Source organism: Nestor notabilis, unplaced genomic scaffold (genome assembly GCF_000696875.1).
Source record: "Nestor notabilis isolate BGI_N333 unplaced genomic scaffold, ASM69687v1 scaffold26632, whole genome shotgun sequence".
Taxonomy (NCBI): domain Eukaryota; kingdom Metazoa; phylum Chordata; class Aves; order Psittaciformes; family Psittacidae; genus Nestor; species Nestor notabilis.
Genome location: NW_009919112.1, coordinates 1 through 20,516, shown reverse-complemented (window position 1 = coordinate 20,516; position 20,516 = coordinate 1). Strand labels below are relative to the sequence as shown.

The 20,516-nt window shown below is 52.5% G+C and overlaps 2 protein-coding genes across 2 annotated transcripts in view; one reads left to right on the top strand and one right to left on the bottom strand.

The window, feature by feature from the left end:
* Window positions 1-8,137, top strand: part of RADIL (Ras association and DIL domains) — a gene marked incomplete at its 5' end in the record, with an annotated part of 8,874 nt that extends 737 nt beyond the window's left edge. The window contains 13 exon segments of the mRNA XM_010010094.1: window positions 1-75; window positions 223-260; window positions 1,285-1,445; window positions 2,071-2,183; window positions 3,034-3,271; window positions 3,782-3,954; window positions 4,352-4,499; window positions 4,859-5,049; window positions 5,849-6,037; window positions 6,039-6,243; window positions 6,485-6,624; window positions 7,422-7,561; window positions 8,032-8,137. Of these exon segments, the coding sequence (XP_010008396.1) occupies window positions 1-75; window positions 223-260; window positions 1,285-1,445; window positions 2,071-2,183; window positions 3,034-3,271; window positions 3,782-3,954; window positions 4,352-4,499; window positions 4,859-5,049; window positions 5,849-6,037; window positions 6,039-6,243; window positions 6,485-6,624; window positions 7,422-7,561; window positions 8,032-8,137 (1,917 nt within the window).
* Window positions 8,138-10,932: 2,795 nt separating this feature from the next.
* Window positions 10,933-20,493, bottom strand: AP5Z1 (adaptor-related protein complex 5, zeta 1 subunit). The gene is made up of 16 exons (XM_010010093.1): window positions 20,360-20,493; window positions 19,790-19,976; window positions 18,078-18,219; window positions 16,901-17,010; window positions 16,284-16,452; window positions 15,704-15,844; window positions 15,290-15,327; window positions 15,048-15,210; window positions 14,612-14,790; window positions 13,967-14,109; window positions 13,096-13,245; window positions 12,749-12,860; window positions 12,267-12,364; window positions 11,924-12,056; window positions 11,548-11,762; window positions 10,933-11,235 (listed from the first exon to the last, which is right to left on the bottom strand). The coding sequence occupies exons 2-16, from the start codon at window positions 19,877-19,879 to the stop codon at window positions 10,965-10,967; spliced, it is 2,154 nt and encodes a 717-aa protein (XP_010008395.1). The 5' UTR covers window positions 19,880-19,976; window positions 20,360-20,493; the 3' UTR covers window positions 10,933-10,964.
* Window positions 20,494-20,516: the final 23 nt, after the last annotated feature.

Genomic DNA, 20,516 nt, shown 5'->3' with positions numbered 1-20,516 from the left:
GCCACCAGCTTCGAGCCAGGAGACTTCGGGCAGCTGCTACTGAAAGTGGCCAAAATGATCCAGAGGACGGTGTGGGTCAGTCAGCGATGGGATGGGGGTGCTGGTGGGGTGGGGGTGCTGCTGATACCCCTCCAAGGAGGCAGCAAGTGCTGGTTGGGGTGATGCTTGTGCCGCCTTGTCCCACTGGGTTTCATTTTGCTTTCCCCTTCTCTCCCTGCCCAGGAGCGGACACGGGAGCTGGCCGAAAAGCAGTCCCAGCAGTAAGTGCAGCCTGCTGCTTTGCCTTGTTTTGCTCCCAAATGGGGAGAATTCAACCCATTTCTTCCTCCATGAGTGAGGGGAGTTTGTGGCTGGCTAAAACCACCCTCCCAGCACCGATGCACGTTGAGTTTTCCTGCTTAATCCCATGCATTCAGCTCTCTGGTCCTTTTGCCATGCTGCCTGCAAGGCTCCTGCTTGGGAACATGTAGGGCTGGAAAAGCAGGCAAGCTTCGGAAGGAATAGGACCTGCGGCAGCTCTGGGGTCTTCTCTGATACAAGACCTGGCCAAGGCTTTGCACATGTGGCTTCATCATCCCTGAGGGATGCAGCAGGGATGGCCTTGGCACAGGGTCTCACCACTTTCGTGCTGAAGACCTCTCTGTGGAGTATAGACGAGGCTGGTTGTTGCAAATGTGCATCCAGAGATGGTGGCACAGGGGTGGGGAGCACCACTTTGGGGCCATCACAGCATTGAGGGGGGCTGGCTTCCCAGCCACTTCCAAAATCCAGGCTCCAAAGCAGCATCTGGAGAAACTGCTGGCGCTTGCTGCAAGCTCTCCTTTAGGACGAGCTCCCGAGGATGCTTCCCAGGCCTTTCCTATAGCAGGAAAAAGCAGTTGAGCAACTTCCCAGATGCTTTTTATTTAGCTTGGTTTATTTTTGAACAGCCTGGTGCGGGCGGGCTGGGTTCAACTGTCCAGAGCTGGCAGGAGCAGCATATACTTCTTGGGGAGAGGCATGAGTATTTACTGCAGTTCAGCTCCATGAGGGGGAATCTCCCCCAAAAGTGGTACCCCACAAAGGCCAGGCAGCCCTCAGCCACCCAGGCCCCCACATGGTCCCCTTTGCTATCCAACAGAGCAGGAACCACTAGATTTTTGCTTGTAAAGGGTCTTCCTTACGCATGTGGGCGAGGGGATGCAGAAGCTCTCTGGCATTGCCCCAGGCTGGCTGTTTTCTACCCAAAAGCTTTAGTGGGGATGCTGAGGAGCAGCAGCCATAATGCTCATTGTGTCTCCCCAGCCAGGACCCTGCTGCCCTGTCCCACTTCTCCATCACGGACCTTCTCCCAGACCTGCAGCACATCCTTTTCTGGATGGCGAATGCCATCGAGGTCCTTTACTTCATCCAGCAGAAGTCACCCACCTATATCCAAAGCATGGAGGAGGAGCTGGACATCAAAGGTAAGGCTGGACACAGCATCCTGCTTGCTTCTCCAGCCAGAGTGCCTTTGCTCTGCTAATCCCCAGTTGCAACCAGTGGTCAGTGCCTCTGAGATGCTCCTTTAACCCCCATAATCCTCATCAGCAGGGACACCTCTGCGGTGCAAGCTGGGGTAATCCATGCAGGAGGAGCAGCCTCACGTCCTGCCGTGGTCCTGCTCAGCTTCAGGGCCAGGTTGTGTTGTGTTCACAGCCAAGTCTCCCCTTTCCACCACAACAGCTTGTGGTTAATGCTTTGGGGGCAGCTTTTTGCCCCGTGGCTGCTGGGTGTGCAGGCTCACTGGTGAGCCCGTGTTAGTGCCAGCCAAAAAGAAGACAGAAAATAAGGAAAAAAGAGGTTATATCAGCCTTAGAGACTTTCTGTTCTATGCAGCAAGTTAGAACCTCTATAGGCCATCATGCTCTTGGAAGGAGGAGTGCAGCCCTGGGCTGTGCTGCCAGTGGCTCTTCGCCCCTGTTGAGGGATGCTGTGGTGGTGATGCCAGGCTGGGAACACCAATAACCTCACCCTGGGAATCTGGGAGCAGTGAATTCAGCCCATTTCACTGCTGCAGCTTTGCTCCTCATCCTTCTCTCTGTCCCATAGGCTCCAAGGAGTCTCTTTTCTCCTCGACCATCACAGCCAGCGAGGAGGCGATGACGGTGCTGGAGGAGGTGATCATGTACACCTTCCAGCAGTGTGTCTACTACATCTCCAAGGTATGTGCTCACAGGGAGGGGAGCAGCATGCCATGGGGCTGGCACAAGCATCGCCAGCAGCTCTTGGATTGCGCAGAAGGTTTCTTTAAGCTTTTACATCCTGGCAGTTGCACCACGCTGAGGTGTTTTCCTTTGGGCTGAAATGTCCCGATATTTGGTCACAGCCCAGGAAAAGGATTGAATTACTGCAGCGTGTTTCCTTGCCTGCAGTGCAGCGGCTCAGGGGAGGCGTTTGGGGAGAGCTGTTTGGATCCAGCCAGCGTGGCATAATGGTGTGATTCAGGGTGTGATGGAAAGGGGCCCCTGGACTGTCGCCGTTGGACCGCGAGAGCCAGGCAGCATCGGGAGCAGGGAACAGAGCGGGCAGTGTGAGGCAGAAGAAAGGCTGCTGTGTGTTGGTGTCAGCACGCAGGGATTGCTCACCTTCCCCTTAGCAGGAGTGGGTGCTAGGTGTTGCTCTCCCATTTAATCCATTGGGAAAGGTCATCCCCATCAGTCCTGGTTTTTCTTTCACTCTTGTTCCCAACCGATCCTGCCCTGGTTCAGATCAGTTTCAGATCCCTTTATCTGAGCTCTCCCATGCTGTCACCTCCAACTGCTAAAAGTGACAGAAACATTAATTTTTATATTTAACATTTATATGTAATTTAAATATATCCTTGTGCAATACTGGAGCACATCGAGGCAAGGGGTGAGCCGGAGCAGCCCCTTACCAGAGCAGCACCAGGAGGTTTGCTTGGCTTGTGGAGGTGAGGCGGTCAGAAGGGTTTGGCTTATGGAGAGGAAAAGAAGGGGGAAAGAAGCTGGATCCTTGTGGTGTGAAGTGAGCAGAACACTGCTCTCTCTGCAGTGTCTGTACGTGTCGCTCCCCGCGCTGCTGGAGTGCAACCCCTTCCAGAACGAGAGCCAGGAGAGCTGGCGTGCGAACCCGCCGCTGCCCGAGGAGCTCCGCAGGGTTGTGCTCATCTACCAGGCAGCACTAGACCTGCTGCGCCAGTACGAAGTGCACCCTGAGATCACCTCCCAGATGTTCGCCTACCTCTTCTTCTTCTCCAACACCTTGCTCTTCAACCAGCTCCTGGATAAGGGTCAGTCCTCCTTGAACACCCAGCCTGGACTGGGTAACCCACAGGGCATCGAGCTTTTGGGAGATCCTCCAATCCATCCCAGTGCCACCTTGAGGGGTACAGGAGGGAGGGGGCTTCAAGCAGCTTGAAGGGGCTGGGGATGGGCAAGTCTCAGCATGGGGAGGTCAAACACAGACCTAGTTGCCATCCCCATTCCCAGGAGGGATTTAATCTCACAAGTGCCCCATCCTCACCCCCTGTAAGAGCAGAGGATGCTAAGAGCAGCTCAGAGGGTCAGCTCAGTAATAAACTACTGCAGCCTGCTCTCTAACTGAGGTGCTCATTAGCCCTCATTAACACTGCTATTAGTGCCAGGTGAGGTCCAGCCACCATCAGTAGTTACAGCTGTAGGATGCTGGGGACATTAACCTGCATCTATTTCACTTCCCTGGGGCAGCCCTACCCCGGGTTCCAGCCGAAGGCAAGGTGACCTGTTCCCTGACAGTGCTGATGGATGTTCTGCCTCCTCAGGCCCCTCTCTTGGCTGCTTCCACTGGTCGCAGGGGGTGAAGCTTCGTGCCAGCGTGCGGCTGCTCCTGGAGTGGCTGCGTGGTGCTGGCTTCGAGCAGCTCGCTCAGCAGTTCTTCGCCAAACTTGCCAACGTGGCCAATCTGCTGGCCATGCCCGGCTCCCAGCTGGTGCAGGTGAGGGGTGCCTGGCATCGGGATGGACACGGGCAGGAGAAGCACCACTTGGTGTCTGGGGGTCCCTACCATGATATGTCCCTTCTTCTGCAGCCTGTCACCAGCTGCCGCTTCCTGGGTTGGTTGCATGGGCAGTATCAGAAGGGATGCTCAGGTTCACTCCATCTTTGAGTGTTTAAGGCCACTTTGGATGGGGCTTGGAGCAACCTGCTCTAGTGGAAGGTGTCCCTGCCTGTGGCAGAGGGTTGGAAGTGAACGAGCTTTAAGGTCTCTTCCAACCCAAACCAGTGTGTGATTCCATCTTGCCTGTCCTCTCCCTCCCATTCCTCCTCCTGCTTGTTGGAGAAAGCAGCTCCTCACCTCTGCCTTTTGCCCCGTGCTCTGTCTCCTCACCCAGATGACCTGGTCCACCCTGCGAGCCGAGTTCCCAGCACTGAGCCCTGCGCAGCTCCACCGGGTGCTGAGCCAGTGCCAGGCAGTGATGGATGTGGGCTGCATCGCAGCGTGGCAGCCCAAGGAGGAGAGCCCGGCCACCTTCCAGCCTGGTGAGCCCCCGGCTTCGTGCTCAGTGCTGCTCTGATCACTGTGTTCTGGTTATACACAGGCTTCCTCCAAGGATTTTATGCAGAAGCCAAGTGGGCAACTCCATTCTTCTCCCTGGGACTCCTGTCATAACTACAGTGATTGGGAATAACAGTGGCACTGTGATTCAGATAGTGCAAAGGACGTAAAGTGCACTCAGAAGGGCTTGGGGCTCTTTCTGTGTTCCCAAATGGAGAATGCTGCTGCCTTGCAGCTCACCATGTCCCTGATCCCAGCTGGGAGACCACATGTGGCCACGAGTCAGAAGGCAGGAGTGGGATGCAGCCAGGCCAGTGTTAACCTCCCTCCCTCTGCCTTTCAGATGAGATGCTGGAGTCCTTCGACAACCACCCGCCCATCATCCTGCCTAGCGCGGGCTTCAAGGTGGACCTGGAGGTGGAGACATTGGATGACAACATCTACAGGCACCTCCTTTACATCCGCCACTTCCTCTGGAGCCTGCAGAGCAAGAGCCCCAGCATGAGCGAGGGGCCAGGCTCAGCACCACCAAAGGTAGCCTGTACCCCTTGGAGGGGCTATTCCTCTCCTGGGTGGGCAGGAGGGCTTTGATCCCTCTGGAGACCCCTCTGAGCTCAGTGCCAAGGGCTTGCTGCAGCAATGCCCTCATGTAGAGCTGCTGGAGGGATTAGTGCTGTTAATCCCCCAGCCTGGGGGGAGTGGGAAGCTGAGCAGGAAGGACAGGCTGGTCCCAGCAATCTCGTTAGTGGGCAGGAGGGAGGAAGGGGGGATTTCTGCAGGCAGCACTACCCTTCTCCCTGCATGTTCCTGGTCCTCCCTGCCCTGCACCCTGCCTGTCCCCATGTAGCCAGGCAAGCACAAAAGCACCGATTAGCTAATGCCTATAAAGCACAGGGAGGGTGAGACATGCTACAGGTGCAAAGCTCAACTGCCATTCATCTCCAGCTCCCTGGGGGGGACATTCCTCCAGTAGGTCTTCTTCTCTCCCCACTGACTGCGGCACCTACAGGCACTGCTACCTCCTCCCATCAGCCTTGTGCCACATCAGGGACCCTGCTTCCCCAGTATCCTCCTGCAGGGAGATCCCCCAGCACAGACATGACCAGGAATCCCATCCTGGCTGGCTGTGAGCATCCCCAGTACAGTCCTGGCCACACACCTGGGGTGTGGAACTGTGCTGGGAAGCCACGACAAGCCCTAGCAGTGGTCTGAATTGCCAAAGCTTGGGCGGGAGCCAGCAGCCATCCTGCCTGCAGAGCACACAGGGTGGTGGGCTGCAGTAGGGTGTCACAAGCACATGCAGGGGGTCCCACAGAGCATTTCTCTCCTTAAGGAAGAGGCATGCACCATGGCTGATGTCCTGGAGGTGAGCGGGAGCCCTGCTGCTGTCCTGGGGAGCACCATCACCCAGGAGGACCATTGCACCGGGCCGGAGGGGAGCCCCTTGCTCTGCCTGGCCACCAATGGCTGCCCCTGTGAGCACCCCGACAGTGAGCCACAGCTCCAGGAGAGGGTCCCAGCGGGAGAGGCTCCAGCAGCTGCAGCTGGGCAGGGGCCTGGCCCCCAAGACTGGCCCAGCACTCACAGACCCCTCCTGCCTGCTGACACCCCCCACCACCCCCCTGAACTTCGACTCCATCAGCCCGGAGTCCCCACAGGGCACTGGCAAAGGGCTGCAGGACCCCCGGAGGAACGGAATGAATGGCACCAAAGGCAGCACCCCTGAAGGTAATGACAGCTGGCACTGGCCTGATTTGGGGTGCAGAATTGGGGCAGGAGGGTGTTTGCTGCTGTTCTCCATCCCTGGTTCCTATGGGGACCTTGTCCATGTTTGGACAAGGAGAGCAAATGAAGCATCACATCCAGCTCGGGCCCTGGGGGTACCCAAGGTTGGCTTTGATGGGGTTTGGGGGGTTGTGAGGCTGGTTTGGGTGATGCCACAGTGGTAATCCAGTCTCTCTGCTGGCAGGATGCTCACCAACCCCCTATGACTACCCCACGCCAGAGTCTTCCAGCCGCAGCTCTGCCACCGATGATTTCTGTTACGTCTTCGTGGTGGAGCTGGAGAGAGGACCCATCGGGCTGGGGATGGGGCTGATTGATGGCTTGGTGAGTCCTCACCCATCAGGGGACAGGGCTGATGCCCCTCCAAAGAGCTGGAGTGGGACATGTGAAGCCATCGAGAAGCTAATAGCTTCCCATGGCAGTTAGAGTGCTTCTCCTATGGAAAATGAGGCATAGATGGATCTCTCAGGAGGAGCAGATCTCTGCTCCCAGGTTGCTGTGCCAGGCACGCTAAGTCCATCACAGCTGTCCTGCAGCTGGAGGGAGCAGACAGGCTCAGCTCTCTGGTGGAAGGAAAATGACTCAGCTGAGGTCTTTCCTCCACCCTTCAGCGGGTGGCAAGGGAAGCTCGCAGGGTGCCAGAACTGCTCCAACAACAGCACTCATTGCTCAAGGGGACGTTGCAATCTGGCTTAGTGTGGTGGATCATCTTACTAAGTGGCCTTTCACGGCAGTGCATTAGTCAGTAGGAAACAGGGCATCACGGAGCTGCTGGGACAAAGAGCAAAGAGCTCCCATCCCAAGATGGCTGCAGGTTAATGATGCTTTACTCTTAATTAAATTGAACAAGAAAAGCTTGCCCCCACCTCTCCTTTCCGTGTATAAATTGATATAAAACTGAAGGCTTGCATTTTTTCCTGTCACTGTTAGTGTCACCATCCCCAGCTCCCATCCATCAAGTTCCCCAGTGCTTCCAAGGTCCCAACTGGCATCAGGCACCCACCTGGCTGTGATCCACAGGGGACAGTCACCCTGCCTGGAGAGCTCAGCCTTTTGGGACCACAAACCTTTCATGTCCCCTATGCCCCAGCTGGTCACTCACCACCTTTCCCTGCCAACAGCACACTCCTCTCTGCTCCCCTGGGATCTACATCCGCACACTGATCGAGGACAGCCCCGCAGCCACTGATGGTAGGCTCTCCATCGGGGACCGCATCCTGGCTGTCAATGGCACCAGTCTCATCGGGGCAGACTACCAAAGGTGAGCTGCACCTTGCTGGGGGCCTGGGCTGGCATCAGCTCTGTGGGAGTTACTGCTCAAGGCCAGGTTTTCAGCTGTTTTGCAGCAAAGAGCTGCACAGGGTCTCTAAGTCCCTGGTACAGCCAGCAAGGTAGAGGATGCTGCAGTACAGGCAAGCTGCAGAGAGAGGAGAGACCTACCCAGGACACTGGGAAGAGGGAAAGGCAGCTATAGGGGGGTTTGGAATAGGGATCGGGGAGCCACAACTGCTCCAGAGGTGGGTCTCAGCAATGCACTGCTGCTCCAACCCCCCAGCCCACCCCAGGCTTCCTCTCAAAGGCGGTGGAACGGGGTACCTTGCACCCTGCAGAGCGCTGTTTTGCAAATGGGGTGTGTGTTTTTTACATGTCCATGACCTGGCAGGTTCCCGGGGGGCTGCCAATGTGTAGAGAGCCAGAATTCACCCCTCTCCCTGTTGTTGCTCTCTGCAGTGCGGTGGACCTCATCCGCTCCGGAGGGAAGAAGCTGCGGTTCCTGGTTGCCAAGTCAGACATGGAAATAGCCAAAAAAATCAGTTCCAGCTCATCTTCCTCCTAGTCCCTGTGGTACGAGGGTCCTTCTGCAGCAGCTTGTGGGGGCAGCTCTGGTTAAGGCTGACCCTGGGGAAGCCTGGAGTGCAAGAGGGAGGCCCAGGACTCCATAACCACCCTTGGATTTGCTTATCGACACCTTGCCCCTGCACTGCAGTGGATTAAAGGACTTGCAAGGGAGGTGAACGCTTCTCCCACTGCACTGGCTGGGAGCATCATTCCTGATCCATTGCCCGGCCTCACCTTATACCATGTGTTATCCTTCTCAGGAGCTTTCCTGGTCCTTTGTCCCCTCTGGCAGAGGGCAGGAAGGAGATGCTCCCCTCACAACTTCTCCATTCCCCTAGGCTGGCAGCCCTGTGTGATTTCTCCATGCTGGCAGGCAGAAGGCTTGAAACACCTTTGGGATTTAAAGATTGGCATGTGGGGCAGGCCTGGCACATTGCTGTGGCAGTGACCACCTGAGGTGCTGGCACATCAGGCTGGAAAAGGGTGCCCAGCTGTGCGAGTGATAAAGGCAGCACAAGCACCCAAAGCGGGATTCGAAGCAGGATGCATTGCTAGAAGATAAGTTCCCTGGTGCCATACCCTAAGTCAGGTGCCTTTCTGCTGCTTGGCTACAACCACACTGCCCCCAGGCCTCCTTTGGGATGGGAAGCAGCTACAGCAAAGGGCTGACACCACCAGCAGTTCCCCTGGAGCCCTGAGGAGAGCCCATGAAGAAGATGCTCTCACCCTTGCTCATGCAGCAGATTTACTACCTGGCGCTGGCACCGTGATCCTGGCAGGAAGAGCCCAGGACTGACTCAGCAGAGACCTTCCCCACAGAGCTGTCACCCTATCCAAGGGGCTATGGCCACCAGGAACCTGAGCAAGCTCGGCAGAGTGCTGACACTAGCCCAGGCGGACAAATGACATCTTAACACCATGTCCTGGTGTCACTCCTACTTTGCCAGGCCATTGTAAGGCCACCCTGTTTCCTGCCCAGCTCAGAGCATCTCAGAAGTGCATGCTGCTGACGAGCTGATGGGTGATGATGGGCAGCAGAAGCTCCCCTTTGGAAGGTCAGTCTTGAATGTCTCAGAAGGAGCTCTGGTGGCTGCTCCAACAGTGGCCTCAGCAGAGCCGAGGTGGCAGCTCCACCATGTGGCTGCCTCCTGCCTGCCAAGTCCTCCCTGTGACTTTAACAGCATTCGCAGGATAAACCTGACCTCATTTCCACATATAGACTGATACCAAGACCTAGTTTAGCCAAACCCTATTAGAACAGCCTGCCACAAAGCCCTACATCACACCCTGCACTTAAACCAGCACGGTCTAGGCTCTGGCAGCAAATCGGATATTCACACTGCATCTCACAACAATGCTCTGAGGGCCGTGATGCTAAAAAAGGGATGTTTAACAGGGTTGGCCTTAGTTAAACCTCACTGCTGTAGTTTTGGTTTCTGGGCTTAGTCTTGCACTTTGCAGGAGAGATGTCAAAATAATCCGCATAGGGGAAATACTCCAATACTGGATTTCTACACAGCCTGGCCTGCCTTTTCTAGGGCAAGAGGGACAAAGCACTTTCACTGAGACACTAGTGCCTTGCTTCGCTGCTAGGCCATGCTCATGCCAACCAGCCTGGGCAGCTGCCCCAGCAGGGACTGGGAGCAAAGCATCCCTCGTGCCACTGACTCAGCTGTACCAGGCAGGCAAGCAAAGGCTCAGGGCCCCACAGGGCTCATGGTGATTCACTCCACTGTATCATGTAAGTACGTTGACCTCTCATCCTCCAAGGAGCTCAGCAGGTTTGTAGGGCAAGAAATGGGCTGCCAGGGCCCCTGGGCAAGCTGCATGCACTCCTCACTCCCCTCTGCCCAGGAGCCAGGGCTCAGGGGAGGCTCAGTTTGCACTAGACAGTACTCGGGCTGCACCCTGGCAAGTTCCAGTGGTACCAATACAACCCTCTGCTCCCCACCAAGCCTGACTCCAGGCATCCCTGGAGGTGAGAATCAGCCCCAGAGCTGTGTCGCTCACAGTGCAGTCAGGCACTGAAACAGACTGTAAATAACCCCTGCTATTTACTAGCGTGCATGAGGGCTTGCTTCTCCTGGGAGGAGCAGTGGGATGTATTTACTTCCCCTATTTGTTTATACTGTACAGCTCGAATGTGTATACACTTCTCATGCAGATACAGAACACAGCATGGCGCCTGTTTGACACGGGGCTGATGTATGCTAAGAAATGCTCTTGGTGTCAACAATAAACTGGATCAATAAATCGCTCTAAGCTCTGCTCAGGTAGCTGCCTCTTGGATCTCAACATGTTCCCTCTGAAGGTAAGGCAGAAGAGCAGTGAGGGCTTACAACAGACTTGGAGTCACTTCTGCTTTCTCTACCTTGCACGGGCCTTTGCTTGGCCGATCTGCTGTAAGCAGAGAGGCAATAAAAGCAGCACATGCATAGCCAGGGTATAATGAGGGCAAAAGAGAGGGAGAAACAAGTCAGAGGAGAGGAGAGAAGAAGTATGTCTCCACAGGGACATGGTATGCTGGCAGGTTAATGCATGCATTTGTTCTCCTGCCACATCCACACAAATCCACTGGGATTTTCAATCCTTACTGCCAGGGAGAGATAAAACTAACTTAGGAAATAGAAATGAAACCAGTGTTAGGAGAAAAGAAACCCAAACAGCCTCACACGAGAAGAGTTCAGCTCTACTTGTTCCTGTTTTCTGTTTCATTCACAACCGTTTGTTCCTCATTTCCAGTGAAGAGCAGGGCCTCAGCTGTAGCATCAGCAGTGTCCAGTGAGTTGCAACAGAGGCTGGAGCCTCTCAGAAACCTCATGCCCTCACCGTGGCATGCAGCCAGGAGCTGGCTCTAGGAGATGGGTGACCATCCTCAGGGCAAAAGGGAGGGAGTCATTCACTTCTCTTTGGAACCGTGTAATTCCCGCAGCTGAGGGTGGTGTGAACACAAACTGAGCCACATCTGGCATTTTCAGGAGGTTCATGAGCTCAGTTGCACGGATAAGGAGCTCCTCAAGGTCTGCCTTGCAGTAAACAGAGCTGACAGCCGGGCTCTGCACAAATGTCCTCATCTTGGACAGGAACATGGACACTCTGCAGGAGAGAAGGACACAGACATCAGCTGCAGGACCTTTGCACCCAGTAAGGTCACTACTTAAGTCTGTGTACTCCAAAAGACTTTTGCAGATGAACACCAGATGCTACGAACCCCTCCTCCTGAGGCACAGAGCCTTAGTCAACAGAGGAATCCAAACTGTGCTCCCCCACAGCTTGCTTCCTCTATCCTGTTTCAGTTTCAGGTTCCATCAGCTGCCAAGCTCGATTATTTAACACTAGCAAAGATCTGTGTTTGGACCCATGAGATGCACATTTCAGCCCTTAGTCCTTCCTGCCATCCATCCTCACCTGGGAATCAAGTCCTGGCTGCGAGCTGCCAACTTGGTCAAGGTGGCCATAAGGGCACTGATGGTGCTGGGTGCATAGCGGGGGATGCTGGCCAGTGGTCGGAGCTGGGTGATTTCAAACAGCACAACCTCTAGAGTTTCAAAGAACTGGTTGATCTGTTCCGCAGTGCAGCGCTTGTCGTAGGACACAGACATGTACTCTCCAATAGCCCAGACCTGAAGCACAGGCAGAGGTGGTTCAGGGCAAGCAGAAGGAAAGGGAATCAAAGCAAATCAGATTAGCTAATACTAGGACAGAAGAGAGGAGGAAAGGGAAGGTGATCAACAGATCACACTGCAGTCTGGAGCCACCTGTGCCAGAAGCAGGCCCTGCTTACCATGTGAGTGAAGATGGGCTCCTTGTTCTGGACATTGCTGACCATTCCTGAGAACTCCAGAATCTCCGTGGACACTTCCACAATGAGTGCAGGGTGCAGACTGCAAAGCATCACCAGCTGCGAGCTCAGCACCCTGGAGAGGAGAGATGGGCAGAGCTCAGACTACAGGCAAGGTGGTCATCACCAAACCAAGTTGGTGCTGGCAGCACCCAGCCCCTGGCACAGTGGCTGCACACTCTGTGTCGCAGCAGGGACTGGACCACAACTGAAAAGGCTCTTGGGCTGCCAGGCTGCAGGCAGTGGATGGGCTGGAAGCTTGGCTGGGCCTTGTGTCCCGTCTTACCTGTACACGTCATCTTTAAATGCTGGGATCTCATAGAGCTGGTCACTCCTCTGCAGCAGCAGCACCACCAGCTGGTTTATCAGTGGCCCATCTGCAAACTGACAAACAGCCCTTGTTTCAGCAACACCAGTGGCTTCCAGCAGCCAAAACCCAAACTAACCAGCCAGGTAAGACAGCCAGCACAGAAACAGCCTGATCTAGCAGGAGGGGAGCAGTGCACAAAGCCAGTACCAGGCACTCATTCTGCTGTTACCCAACTCTTTTTCAGCTGACTGAGAGAACATCACCTTTTCTGCTTCTCTGGATGAAGTAGCCAGCTCAGTGCTGGCTCATGCCACTATTAGACCATCCCACCCTCCCCATATGCACCCTTTCTGTTGAAGCTGCAGTGTCTTAACAATTTTGCTTCTGTGACTGCTCTTCATGTAACGAGGGATTACCCCCAGCATGACTGGGAACCAAACTCCCCCAAAAGGGCTTACCTCTGCCACCACCCTGAAAAAGAGCTCCAGTAAGACAGGGACAGTCTCTGAACACTGCACGACCCTTGGGCTGCTGGCCAGGGATCCCAGCAGCTGCCGAAGTGGAATCAGCCTGTGGGTAACAGCAGAGTTACTACGGAAGCTTGTTCCCAGCTACTCTCCTGGCTGCCCTCTTCCAACCCCACAACAAGGCCTTTGAGCGCTTGGCAAAGCTAACACAGGGAAGACCAAATGCATCTCACCCCAGCTGAGAGTGGCCACACCTTCCCCATCAATCCCAGTGCTGCCTCCCAGAGCAGGAGTTCTAAACCAAACCCTTGTGGCAGTCTCTTGCAGCAGCCTCACACCTCTCTGGGGCATCCTCAGAAGTAGAACTGGTGCGCAGAAGATACTGGAACATGCTTTTGTAGAGGGGATGGCGAAAGGCTTCCACACAGGTTGCTGGCTTCACAGATGGGTTGCTGGCAGCCCTCTTGGAGGTAGGAAGAGCAGTTGACCTAACAGAAAAGAATGTGCTGCATTATGAGAATAGAACAGGACACAGCTGGAATCCTGTAGAATGGAATAATCCCCTTTCCACTGAAAAAGGGACAGCAAATTGGTCTAATCCAGGCCTTTTGGAGGCCTGAGAACCTGGATGACAGAAAATTACGAGCTCAGACAATAGCTCCAAAATTGCTTCTGTATCAGTCCTAAGAAAGGGGAAATGGTGCTCTGTATCCCTCACTCATCAAAGCCCACCAACATCTTGCCTCTAGGATGAGTGTAAACACTCCAGTAAGAGTCAGTTTCAGTCCTATCCCAACTCAAAGTTCCTAATAATTCTTCCTCAGGAAAAACCTCTGTATGCCCCCAGGAGATGAAAGCCAGAAAAGAGGAGTATGAGCAGGAGGAAAAACCAGGTAGCCCACACCTCTGTGTTGAGGTGGTGGCTCATCGCAGACACTCCTGCATGTGGCAACTCTCTGGAGCCAGATATGTAGATGGGAATGTACTAAAGTGTAAGAGCCAGTTGCCTTCTCTTCCCATTTACTGCACATTACTGGGAAAACCAGGCTGGCATCTGTGCAGCTTTGTGTTAACTTGACTGTAGCAGATGCCTCTCATTCTGTGACAGCAGCAGCCAGAGGGCAGCTGAGGCTCACAGAAAGGCATACTAGACCATGGTCACCATCAATACACTGATTAGCAAGTGGGAGGAACAGAAGGTAGCATTACCTCAGCTGGATGTCCAGAGCTGCTGTCAAACAGGGCAGGTCAAGAAGCAAATGGAAGATCTCAATGGCTGTGCCTGCATCCAGCAGAAACGGGAGAAGATCCACAAACTCTGAGATAAGGGGTGGGCTGTTCCACGCCAGGAACTGCAAGGAACAAGCACAAATTGCTGCATTATCCATTCTACTCCAGCACACACCCAGATGATTCTCACACTGTGACTGAAAGGGACAGGGAAGGGAAAGTCACTTCTTAAAAGCAAAACCAGAGAAGTCTGAGGGTTTGGTCAAGACCTGGGGGCTGCTGGAAGCTCAACACAGACATCTGGCAGCTGGTTTAGTGGCTGGCAAGCTGCAACTTTATTAAAGTTTTCCAGAAACGAAGTGCTGTGTCTTAACTGTGTTCGCTGCTTTCCAACCCACAGGCAGTAACATGAACACAGCTTCTCCTCTAGTGGCAGTGCTAATCATACCCAGAACCCTCTTTCCTCTTCAAACTCACACTTGCTTTTGTAACAGTCCTTGTGTGTGCCCTCCCCAGCACTGCCGTGGAGGCACATGAAGAGGTCTGGGGTGCAAACAGGAAGTTCTGGGGCACAGAAAGGAACATGCAACAGGCTCTCTCCTGCACTGCTCCAGCAAGCTGTACCTTGAAGAGATTTGGGAAGCTCTGCCTGAATATGCTGGAGGTCTCAGTGAAGAGCTGGCTGTTCTCTTTGCAGAACTGGACAAATTCGAAGGCCAGTGATGGGTTGTGGAAATGCTGAGCTGGGATATCAGTGAATAAGTGTTTGTAGATTGCATTGGAGTCCACAGCTGCCATTTCACCTGGGAGAACACAGCACATGGCTGAGCACAGCCCACCCAGCAGCCCTGCCAACAAGGGCTGCAGGGGCTAAGACAAATCTGGGTTATGTTTTTCTAAAGAGCACAGGACATCCCAGCTCCTGGGTCTCCTGGAGTAGGATCACGCATCCCAGAGTACAGCCAAGGCTCTGGCAGCCAGCAAACAGCCAGGAGAAAAGGCTGTGCTAAGAGTATGCAAAAGTACATCATGGAGGAGAGGGTGAGAGCTCATGACTTACTGTGGTTCAGGAAGAACTGGGCAATGGGCAGTAGTGCTCTTGCATAAGTAGCATCCCCACAGATTCTGCCATGCAGGGTTTTCAGGAAGGAGACCGCATGGTACACGTAGGAGGAGTCCTGTTTGCAGATGATGTCCATGATTGTCACTGCCTCAATGAGGCACTGCAAGAGAACAGAGAGTCACATCAGAGTGGGAGAAGCCAAAACTCCCAGAGCTTCAGCCCCACCTCTGTGTACTTACAGCTTTCTGGAGGTCACCATCATCTTTCTTCAGGGGTCCTGCCAGAGAAAGAAGTCCAAGTTAAACTGTGAGTCCAAACAGGGACGTTAGGATGTCACTTGGAGCACTAACAGATTTTAGGACAGTTGGGAACACATACTAATCCCAATTCCAGGCTAATGAGAACCAGGTTCCACAGCTTGCCCTGCAAACCAAGGGTAGGAGTCAGAACACGGCCATTGCCTCCAAATCCCTCCCAGCACCCCAGCTCAGGGCTGGTCAATGACTTTCACCAGCAGCTGCAGCAGGTCCTATGCCTATGGCCTGACTGTGGAGTTTAGGGAGTCAGATCCCAGCCCATAGAGGCAATGAACCAGAAACACTTTCAGCAATACTACCAAGAGAACTCCAAGGAGGGTTCATGGCAAGACTCACGCCGGTTGCTCTGCTCAATCAGCCGCTGGCAGTACTCGAAGGCTTTCTCCCGCAGATGCTCCTTTGGGGGAAGCAGGCGACCAGATGCGGACGTAGTTGAGACCATGGACACAACAGAGCTGTCCATTCCTGATTTGTCACCTACAGAATCAAGGTTCCCATGTATCAGCTCATGTCATGGGCAATGTAACCCACACAACTGCTCAGTAACGGCAAGGGAGCTCTTAGTCCCTGAGTGCATTAGGAAGAAAAGCAGGCTGGGGAAGAAGGAATTGTTATGAGAACACTAAGGAGATGCTGTGTCCCACCACCCAGGCCTTTTTTTCAGGGACCCACAGAGTTGTGCCTGAAACCAGGGGATTCACTGAACAAGTAATTCCTCATGAAGGGTCAGTAAGGATGAGTCAGGAGGTTTTCTGATATTCCTTCCCAGAGTTTCCCTGCTCCTAGTCCATGAGCTCTAAACCCTTGCCCCTATTCCTGCCACTTGCTGGGTTGCTGGTGCAGCCACCTAATCATCACAGAGCACACACCCTTCTTGAGGGGGCAACCCAGAGGCCTGCAGCCCTTCAGCTTGTACCTGAATTAGGGGTCTTCAACTCCTTGTCCCCGTAGCACAGCAGCCACTTCCGCAGCATGGAGAAGGCTTGCATGTTGAGCCACTGGTCCTGTGTGTGGCACTGACCCACTGAGAGCACTGTGAAGAAGTCTGTGGTGACAGCCCCATCCACCTCGGTGACAGGACCAGGCTGTGAGAAAAGATGCAGCAGGTCAGATGCCCAGGGAAAGGCTAAGTGAGAAGGGAGGGAAAACTCTGTTGAGCCCATGGAGACAGGTCACACCTGTTTATATGTCCTCTGGGGCCTGCAGGGGGGCAGTTATCCAGAGAGAGAAAAGCCAGCTCTGTTGGATCCTTTCCCCAGCTGGAACACTCCCCTCTTTCTGACCCAGGCCTTGTTTGCAATCAGCTTTTATTCTGAGGTACATGGTAACTAAAAGACTTCTCCCTCAAAACTACTTCAAGGATCAAACCTCTGGTTCTTCAGTAGAACTCCTAAATCTTGGAGCTATAAATCCCTCTACTTCACTTTCCTTTGTGTCTTGGCATTCCTAGGTTACCATTTCCCAAAAGAAGCTGATTCTGGGAACCTGAAACAGCAGGTAACTAACAAATGCTCCAGTGAGATGATCACTTACCTGTCTGCTTCTGGGACTGAAGAAGCCTCCAGAGGACTGAGTGACTCCTTGTTGAATACTCGCATGCCTCAGCCAGTCTGCCATCTTTTTACTGACTACATTGGTCTGCTCTGTACAAGGAAAGTCACAGGGTCATTGTTAGATCGGGCAGAGAAGCAGCTTCTGCCACCCCTCAACTGCTGTGCTTCTCCTCCAGCCTAGACCACCGTCTCTGACTCAGCAAAGAAATTGGTACCCCAAGGTGGATGCCCTGTAGTCCTCCTCATACTACTTCGGTATCACCCACATTCATTTCAGAGTCCTGTGTCTTTTTCTAACTCCTAGCCAGTGGGTCAGTCTCATGATTGTTTTGCCTGTTTCCTCAGACAAAAAGTCAAGGAGGGAGCGCTGGAATCAAGGACTTCTGGTACTAGATGAGTCAAGAGGCACTTGTTCCTTTGTCTCCATCCACATGCTATTAGGAGGAAGGTGCAAAAATACTGTCAAATCTATTCAGGCAGTGGCTGGCTTCAGCTCTGCAGACAAAGGCAATAAATCCCTCACAGAGAACACACAGGAGCTAAGGCAGGTAATCCTGCCTGCTCAGCCAGCCCATACACCCTGGCCCAGCATCCTCCCCAGAACTGCTCCTGCATACTGCAGGACATACACAAACCTCACAGGAAACTCCCAGTAATAGACTCTTGCTCATGACACAATTCCTCACCATTTTACACCTGGAATGCTCTCATACAGTTTACTCATCAGGGCACATCGTTCACCACTACGTGTACAGTCCTACCTCTCTTATGAAGAATAAACCTACTTGGTTTTGCTGTTCTCTTGAACAGATACACAGGCATGTCTCTGTTTCTGTCTCTTACACTCCTTCAGAATAGCTACAGTTTCACACTCCTACTGCATCTGGAGACCTTAGCTGGGGTATGTGTTAGTGTGACACAAGTCCATGCAGAACAGAGACTCTGGGCCCCAGAAGGAGCCAAAGCAGCTGAAGACCCAGTTCCATTTTTAAGTGGTAGAATGTATCTTGCCCAATAAGTTCACTTTCCTTGTGACAGAGATGTCACCTCTAACAGCAGTTTCCAAGTCCTACTCCTAGCCAAAGACTTCAGTGAGGCTTCCAATCACTACACAGGTCACAGCCAGATGGTCATCTCAGGCTGTCCTATACATTTACCTTCAGTTAGGGATTCTGGTGAAAGTCTGATGACATTTGACAGGACAGGAAGAAGGTACCGAGCACCTTGACCCTCAGGTAGTCTTCCTTCTAGGACTTTCACAACACACTGCCCCACAGAAGACACAACCTTCTTATTTCCCTTAAAAATAAAGCAGAGGTAGAGCTATGCAGATAATCTTCTACTAGTGCAATACCATCCAGACTCTTCCATCAGGCATCAATACCAATGTCAAACATCAAAAGAACTTACAGCACAGGCTATTCTACTATATTTTAGAGAGATCTTCTGCAATAGAGCAACAGCTTTGTGGACAACCATCACCGTAAGTGGAAATTAACAACTGCAATGGATGTCTTCAATTTAAACACTATGATCCACCAATTCTAGAGCAGTTCTAGCAGTAACCACTACTCACATGGTCAGTTTGCTGGTTCAATTGTTAATTTAGAGATTTCCAAACAGAAAATTGACTGGTTTATCATGGTCTAGGACTCTCTGGTTAGTCCATACTCTCACAATGTGGAAAATACAGCAGCTTCCTCTTTTGGAGGCTGTTACAGCTGTGGCTATAACTACTAGAGACTGTGTTTTGTGGAAAGCCAACAGCTTTCCAAAAAGAACATTGGCTTTGCAGAGACAAGGGGGCAAAGGGGCAAAGACAAGGAGGATGATTTCCACCCAAAACAGTGACAAACGAAAACATGCAGTTGTTTTTAAAGGCTCTGCTGAAGTATGGCTGCTTTCATGAATGAGGCTGCTGCTCACTGCACCCCATGTTAGAGAAGTGACACTGAAATGGCTAAAATATACTAAGTTTTAGAAACATCAAAAATTGATGAAAACTCCTTCATGATTTTAGCTGTACTCTTAACAAAAGTTAACACCCAGGGTATGATTTTACATTGTAGTACTGCAGGATGGTGTCAAGGCTGGATATGGGAGAGAGGTGCTTTGTAAGGCAGCACATATGTCACTGTTTTCTGTTCCTATGTTTTCATTTCCTCCAGCTAGGTAAGACTCAGAGGAGTAATCTGCAACACAGGAGGCACTTCTAAGCACACACTGAAACTCAGAATGAGAAGGTGCAGAAAAAAATATTTTGATCTTAACAGGCACAATAATAGTGAAAGAAGAAGTAGAAGGGAAAAAAAAGTTTCCAGTTTATTCCCCAGAGGGCACTCAGTGCAGGCAGCACTCAAAACAGGAAGGTCCTCATGTTTTCTTTCCCATGGAAAACCTAGATCTTTGAAGTGCTATCCACATTTATAGCCCTACATGTTTTATACTTTCTATGTATATATTTTTACCTTTGAACATGAAAGCCAGGGCCATGAAAAGTAGTAGTAATAAATTCTCTCAAATCTTTTGCCCTACAGTTTCAAGCAGCCCTGACTTGAAGTCTATTATAGCAGCTAGCACTAAAGTGGTCCTTTTTGCTGCCAGTTAGTTACAAGCCTGCTTGAGGTCCTCAGTCTCTGTACACCATAATTTTTAGTCTTTGTTATCAGATACTAAATGCAAAAACTTGTCATTTTTTCCTACACAAAGCAGAATAATTAGTGTTTTAAAATGAGCATGGAAATGCCTTTGCTTTTTCCTAGACCCTTCCAATCGATTTTTCACTCTGATTGAGCTCAGCAAACAGGGAGCAATCAGAAAGCAAGTCCCTACTGACAAAGGAAGATTTCTGCCTTGGCAGGTCATCTACCTGCGCCAAAAGGACGGAGGATACCAGGCTCAGGAGCTTTGCATCTTGAATCTTATCACAGGACAGGATCAGCTCATTGCAAGGTGACATCTCTCTCAGGATGGCAGCACATAGCACCTGAATCTGCGCAGGGCTCTTGGGTGAACACAGCACTGTCTGCAACAGTTCCACAAACTTGCCATCTAGCCTGCAAGAGGAACACAGTAAATCATCACTGCAAGGCAAGAAAAGATTCAGATGTTTATTTCCTGCTTATTCTTGGTATGATCTCCCTTGACACTGACCCTGCCTAATGCCAAATTATCACCTTCACTTCTGAATTTTGCTCCTTAGCACAGCGTAGAAGAGTTCAGTGACACAAGCTGTTGATATTCTCACGGCAAAAGGAGACGGGCAGCTTTTGCTTAGCAATGAGGGGAAAAAAGCCAAAGAGGGGCTTTACAGTTATACCAAACCCAGTGTTTTCAAAACAGTGTGACTCTTTCAAGCACTAAGCTTCCTCTGTCCCTTTCTGTCAAGAAAGCAACGCGTTGCTTCTTGCGAGCATCAAACGAGACACAAACCACTCACTTGCGGGGGTACTTGGTGGCAGCGACGGTGAGGTGCAGCCTCTGCAGGCAGTCCGCGGCCTCAGCGCCCAGCTCCGGGCCCTGCAGGAGGGCGGCGACGCGGGTGGCGAATCTCCGCAGCTCTTCCTCCTGGATCTCCCTGTCGGGGGCAGCAGCCA

Bases quoted from the DNA above. Each gene is read 5' to 3' on its own strand.
- AP5Z1 (XM_010010093.1), bottom strand. From the start codon at position 19,879: ATGTCACCTTGCAATGAGCTGATCCTGTCCTGTGATAAGATTCAAGAT. The intron at 15,211-15,289 runs GTAAGTACACAG...GTTCTCTTGCAG, and splicing joins ATGGTGACCTCCAGAAAGCT to TGCCTCATTGAGGCAGTGAC. The intron at 14,791-15,047 runs GTAAGTCATGAG...GTGTTCTCCCAG, and splicing joins CCAGTTCTTCCTGAACCACA to GTGAAATGGCAGCTGTGGAC.